The 6865-nt window shown below is 38.4% G+C and overlaps 1 protein-coding gene across 1 annotated transcript; it reads right to left on the bottom strand.

Annotated features, from left to right (window-relative positions):
• Positions 1 to 872: 872 nt before the first annotated feature.
• Positions 873 to 1960, bottom strand: LOC149191328 (uncharacterized). Its single transcript, XM_089404172.1, has one exon. It carries the CDS (start codon positions 1762 to 1764, stop codon positions 1027 to 1029), a length of 738 nt encoding a protein of 245 aa, XP_089260298.1. The 5' UTR covers positions 1765 to 1960; the 3' UTR covers positions 873 to 1026.
• Positions 1961 to 6865: the final 4905 nt, after the last annotated feature.

The following is a 6865-nucleotide window of genomic DNA, read 5'->3' as shown; positions in this document are numbered from 1 at the left end:
TCCACGAAACCAAAGATCTAACCATCTGGGGTACCCAATAATAGATCAGAGGTGGAGCTCTAAGCAATTTGTTTCACCATCTCGTTGAGTATAAGTAGAATAAACAAGAAGAATGGATCGAAAGGCCCAAGGAAAAAAGAATACATAATTGAGTATCGTGCATTTGCATTCTTTAAATTTTCGAGTAAAAATCTCAATGTCATTATTCTTAATAGAATTTCATTATCAAATGAATTCCATAAACTTCATGCTGTGTAAAAATATCCATGAGTTTCGATCAAAGTGCCCTGGAAAAAACCAACAACAAATGAACGCTTTTGAAGCTAACAATGACGAAACGATGAAGCGGAATTGAATAGATACTGTCAACGAGAGCCATTGTTAATATTATACAGTTTCAAAGTCACGACAGGAGGCCAAAGAGTTACAAGGGAAATTTCCCGTAATATTGATCTTTTAGTATTGAAGTTTTATTTCTTTTGTAACAGGGGGTTGGTTACATGGTAAAGTAAGGGATGTTTCAAATCCCGCCGAGGTTAGAATTCCTTGGTGTACACGGTTGGTTCCTCATGGGTTATCTCACCCATGCAAGTACACCGTTTCAAGTGATTGAAGACCAGGGTACAAGTCTCAGGTTACTCCGGTAGAAGGGATATCCCAACACCAGTTGCTTTTATGAAGGGATCTTCTTAAATGTCAAGCTGACTACACTACTGCATTGTAGTATTACAAAATTGGGATAACAGCAAGGAGAAAAGTAAAATTATATATTGAATCAAACAGCCTTATTTGAAGAAAATGGCTCGATCAGAAATTTGCAGAAAAAATATAAATACCTTACCGTGGAATCAATGAAAAGAGAAGTGTCCAGCTGTAAAAACATTGTAAATTTGAATTTGAAATTGAGCCAAACGGATCTAATACAATTTACATTGATAAAGGACCCTCTAGAATCTTTTAATATATACACAGACGTGACATATTGCTAGAGAAGCAGCAACTGCAACCAAGAATTCTTTGTTGTGCTCAGAAAACAACAAGGAAAGAAAACATGATATATATCAAGATGCAGGCATATGCTACCAGGCTCCGGTGTTGATCAGCATGCGGCGCCAACACCACCAACAGGTTGGTAGACGCTCTGGTGCACCACAGCACAGTCAATCCTGCCATGATGAAAGTACCAATTCCCCTGTGCGGGACAACAAGTGAGAGAGCGGAAAAAACCACCATGGGCACCATAGAATAGCCCACCATGCTGAGGCACCTGTACAAGTCCAAATTCCCATCTCTGCCAGCCAACATATTGAACACCACATAGAGAAAAAACGAAGCCATACATATCCACCCCAGTATCACTCCAAATTGAAGCTTCCCTGCCAGCAGCTGAAAGAAGCCCATCATCATACACAAAACAAAGGGCCCTGACAGGTCTGCGTCTTCATGCAAATCAGAATTCACTCTGATGGGGTTCAGAATATTCAGAGTCTTCTTCATTATCAAGTGGGTATTTATTCCAAGTTCTTCCAACAGCGGTGGCTCCTCCTCAAAACTACCAAAAGCAGCCCCTCCATGGCTAGGAAGAGGAGGCGGGAGGCCATAGGATATCGAAGAAGATGAGGAAGCGACTGGGATATCGAAAGAAATAAATGGTAAATTTGGATTGCTGGGGAAGTCTGGGGCACGAGGATTTATGGTTATAGGCCTTCTCTGTTGAGGAACTGTTATGCCCACATGTGATTGAGGGTGGGAGGAGAAGTCCATGGGATTCAATCAACACTCACTGCAGATACAGCACAATTGTATTCCCTTCCTTCAATTGAAACCCAATTCAATATATGCACTGCACTGTAATTTGGTTTTTGAATTTCCCCTTCTTAAATGGTTTTTCTGGTCGTCTCGGCTTTTTAAGGTTTTTCTGGTCGTCTCGATTTTGCTTCCGCTGCAAGGAAGTAAACGAATTTCACTTTAAATGCATATATTGGTAATCTCTTTAGGTGATGGTACTTGTCAATTCTCTATTGGTTAATATATCTGGCACCGCCATAGCTGTCCACAGCATCTTTCCACGTGGATATTTCTTTTCCATGTATTATTAAATAACTCTGATGGATTTTTCTTTAAAAAACACGGTACTGTAAACTAGGTTTTACATAACCGTTGTAAATGCTTAAAAATAATATTAGATTTATATGTTTACGTGTGAAATAATTTCATCCCATTGCTCAAGAATGGGGCTTCTCAGAATTTTCAAATGGATAACCCCAAATAATATTTAAACGCATATTTTTATTTAATTAATCAATTAATTAATTTTATATAGATAGAGAGGGTTAAGATGAAGGAAATAGATGGGCTTTGGAGTGTGTTATAAAATTGTTTATTTATAGTTAAGAGTTTGTTTTTTTTCACATATAAGGAAACATGTTAATGGGTTCCAAGGCCGAGGGGTATTTGGATTGAGTGGAAACTTATCTCTTACGCACTACGAGTAGGTAATCTGAGGAGAAGCAGTGTTTTTTCAATAACAATGATGAGTCATCTTATATTTGCAGATAGTTGCTGGTGATAGTTGTCCCTATTGTTGGTTTGACAACTACATTATGATTGGTTTTTCCACTGTGTATTATAAAACAAAACAAAAAAACAAAAAGTTGAAGGATATGGATCTGGTAAGAATTTACTTCAAGGAGTGTTTGGCCACCAACATGACTTTGCGATAGTAGGGTTTGCTACCAAGTTTGAATTATTATGTAATCTAGTTTAGGTGCCATCAATATCATAGTATGGGTGTTTTGCAACAAATTATTTGTTGTTTTTCAAAAGGTAGATTTGGGTCCTAAAGGATTCGAAGAAGGGTGGCAATTTGATGGCCTCAATAGAGGGCCTCAAGGGTTCTTTTATTGAACTATTCATTGGCTTTACTTGTTTAGCCAAGAGGCTCATTCTACAACTCATATGAAGGTGATGTGTAAGTATGTTCGTGCTAAACATGGAGTTGACACGTGTACTTTTTAAAATTAAAATAAACTATCCTCTAAATAGAAAAGCAACGAGTTGTCTTTAGTGAGACTTTTTGGAAGCTTTTCCAGTTGGTTTTTTAGGTCTAATTTCTCTAAAATCCGACAGGAATTTATTGAAATCGCAAGCTTGATGGGTAACCCCTACACAATCGAAGTGCCCTAGGATTTTTTCAGGGTGTTGAATCCATATATACACTCCAAAAACTAGTTTAAATAACACAAAGCAAGATTTCGCCTCAATTTTTTCCGTCGGATTCTGGCACCGGAAAGTCAAAACAGTTGCACTGAATCCATATATACACTCCAAAAACTAGTTTAAATAACACAAAACAAGATTTCGCCTCAAATTTTTCCATTGGATTCTGGCACCGGAAAGTCCAAACAGTTGCACTAAAGACAACTCTGAAAAGCAATGCCAACTATAATAAAACACAAAAACCAATATGATATGCATGTTTAGTTATTTGTCCATATGACGTAATATAATTTTATGTAAAGTAATTAAAAGTTTAAAAAATGTGAGTAAGATGTTTAAACCGTATACTTTTAAGAAATATTTCAACATGGGATTTAAATAAACTATGTGAAGATCTATGTTAACTAGTTTATGTCAATATCAAGTTCATATATATCTATATATAGAAAAAAAAATATTAAAAGAAAATATTTTAATATTGTATATAATAAAATATTCAATGTGGACTTAAAAATATATTAATTAGATAAAAAATCATTTGAAATGTCTTGATGCACGTGTTATGTAAAATATTTTAATGTCAACTATGTATCTATTATATATTGTTTTAAAAAAATTACGTATATGTCTGTTGACAGTGTTGAACCTGCCAACATTCAAGGGGTGTCCCCAATATGTGGTCCCGATTAGACCTCACACCATTTGGGATAGGAATCCCATCTGGAATACGACTCGGTTACCATTTTCTTAAAGATTTTCCTTGGCTCTAACTGTCAACAAGAGAGAGGAATGCATGTGTGCCTTCGAAAAGCAAGTAAGTGTGCCTGGTGAGTGTTTAGTTGTAGGTGTGTTAAGGTTCTTCTACTGCGAAGGGAAAAGAAGGTGAGCCTCTAGGAGAGAGGTAATAGTACCACTTTGATAGAAACACACACCTACGAGAGATATTTGTCTAACATCCAGTGGAACAGTCCACAATGATGCAATAGGCATTGCAACCATTACAACACATTCTCAATATGATAAGCACTAAAATAACCGAAATAGTTAAACTACTTTAGTACAGGTGAAAACAAACATAAATCATAAACATTCATAGAACAGTGTTACAAACATTCATAATCCATGCATGAAGAACGTGTTGGCCATCAGGCTTCATATATTAAGTAAAAGTCCCAAGACACATGTATACAACGAACACCACTAGCTCCAATAGTGGAGCGTTGGAGCCACTACTTTCTCCCCAAAAGAACTAGCTTGTCTCTCTAATGCATTGTGGGAGGATCCAAGGTTAAAAGTTCTTTGCTCATATAATGAGGGTGCATATGTAACCAATGGGGTGATGCTTCATCTCCCTCGTGAGCATTTAACTCCCCTCATGATTGTTTGACTTTCTATGACTTGTCGACTTTACATGACTCTTCATATTTTTTACATGTCCTTTTGACTTCCACTTTACAATACATTTTGAATATGAATTTATATAATCCACAAAAGTGATGTGGCACATGGTGACTCATGACATGACATGACACTGATGACATGGAAATATCAAGTCATTCTTGTTGCTTCTTGGTATGTGTCTTCTTGAGAATGCTCTTCCTTCCACCTCCATATGGCTTAAAGATGAGGAGTCTTAAGTGATATGAGACCTTGAGCAGCAGTCGCAAACTGGTGTCCCTTGCTTTTTTATGATTGGTCCGCTTCCATATTTAGCTACAGAGGTGTTTTCTTGCATGTTCCCCTTCTCCATCTCCTTCTTCATCATCCTATCATGGTATGATAGAGTACCTGCATTTGCAATTCACTCATGACAAGACGAAATCAATCCGATAAACCCCTAGTCTAACATGCTACATGATAATCCACTGAATGAGCCAGAATCGGATGAGGGAGGGGCTTAGTGGCTGTGCAATTACACAACTCAGGTAGTCAAGTGTCAGGCTTGGGCCTTGAGACTGCGCAATGTGCAGTTCAAGCTGGATTGAGCAAGAAGATTGTGCATTTGGAGAGCTCAGTGAGCTAGGATGAGGGATTGAGTGTTAATTATGCCTACTGTGTAGTTTTGGAAGGCAGAGGAGGCCAAGTGACTACACAATTGCGCAGTTCAGGAGCTCAAGGGCTAGGCTTGAGGACTGAGACTACGAAATGTACAATTCAAGCCTGGCTAGAGGGCATGATTGCGTAGTTTTGGAGGTCAAGGTACGGGCTTGAGCACTGAGACTGTGCAATGCGAAGTCCTGGGAGGCAGGAACTGCGCATTGCGCAATGTCGAGAGGTAGGGTTATAGCATGAGGGTTGGGACTACGCAATGTGTAGTTCAGGAATGTTGGATGAGGCTAAGTTGCTTGGTCGAGGTCTTTTCAAATGTTTCTAAGTGTGGGATCGATGAAGCTAATGTGAACGGTGATAGGACTTGACTATGATCACACACTTAGAACACTTGACGACACAACATAGATCATCCAGAACACATGAACAACAAACTTCCCTAAGTGCAACGACTTTGTGATGACAAGTGCGAAAACAAAGATACACTTTGCGACGACAATGATGACACTTGTGCGATGGTGCTTAAAACTTTGGAAATGAGTGTGACAAATGTTTACACCAATATAAAATGGACCCATGGTAAAACAGAACTCGACAAGTTTTTCAATCACCTTAACTCCATTTCCCCTGATATAAAATTCACTATGGAGCTTGAAGAAAATATGAGCATCCCTTTTTTGGACATTCTTATCATCAGAAAAGAGGATGGCTCGTTGGGCCATAAGGTTTTCAGGAAATCAACTCACACAGAAAGCTACCTTCATGCGGATTCCCACCATCACCCAGCCCAAAAGCTTGGCGTTCTGAACACTCTTGCCATTAGAGCCCTCCGAATTTCTGACTCAGAACATATAAATGAAGAGAAGAGGCATTTAATTTCAACTTTCAGAAATATAGGCTACAAGGATCATGAGATTAAAAAAGCCATAAAGAAAGCTGAAAGAAGGTTGTCCTCTCCCAAACCTAAAGAGGAGGATCAACCTCATGGTGGTAGGGTTTTTCTACCTTATATCCATGGGGTCACAGATAAAATGGCAAAGATCCTAAGAAAGAGAAACATTCTAACGCAATTCTCAGCTCCTGGTACCATCAGACAAAGTTTAAAATCTGTTAAGGATGATATTGATAAACAGCAGCTCAAAGGAGTCTATAAAATAGACTGTTCGTGTGGAAAAAGCTACATAGGTGAAACTGGTCGCTCCCTCCAGACAAGACTGAAAGAACATGGCGCTGATATCAGGAATGGAAGATCTCGTACCTCAGCCTTGGCAGAGCACTCCTCGAAGACTAAACACCACATCTGCTTAGAAAACGCCTCAATTATCGCAAGAGAAGAGCAGCATCAGAAACGGAAAATCAGAGAAGCCCTCGAAATCTTGAAGCATCCTTGTAATCTGAACAGAGACAGCGGTTTGGAGATTAGCGGTAGCTGGCTTCCCCTGATCAGTGAAATCAAGAAACGTCAGCCTGGCCCCAGGTAAGTTGTCTAACAGGTAAGTTGTCTAACAGGTAAGATAGTTATCAATATAGATATTAATATAAGTTTACATATTAAATATAAATAATATTATTATAGATATTAGCAGTGTTTTGATTT

Source organism: Pinus tabuliformis, chromosome 2_2, assembly GCF_031772625.1.
Source record: "Pinus tabuliformis cultivar Carrire ecotype Pingquan chromosome 2_2, CPIR1, whole genome shotgun sequence".
Classification (NCBI taxonomy): domain Eukaryota; kingdom Viridiplantae; phylum Streptophyta; class Pinopsida; order Pinales; family Pinaceae; genus Pinus; species Pinus tabuliformis.
Note: the sequence above shows the minus strand (reverse complement) of the source record. Positions and strands in the feature narration are given on the sequence as shown.

Bases quoted from the DNA above. Each gene is read 5' to 3' on its own strand.
- LOC149191328 (XM_089404172.1), bottom strand. From the start codon at position 1,764: ATGGACTTCTCCTCCCACCCTCAATCACATGTGGGCATAACAGTTCCT.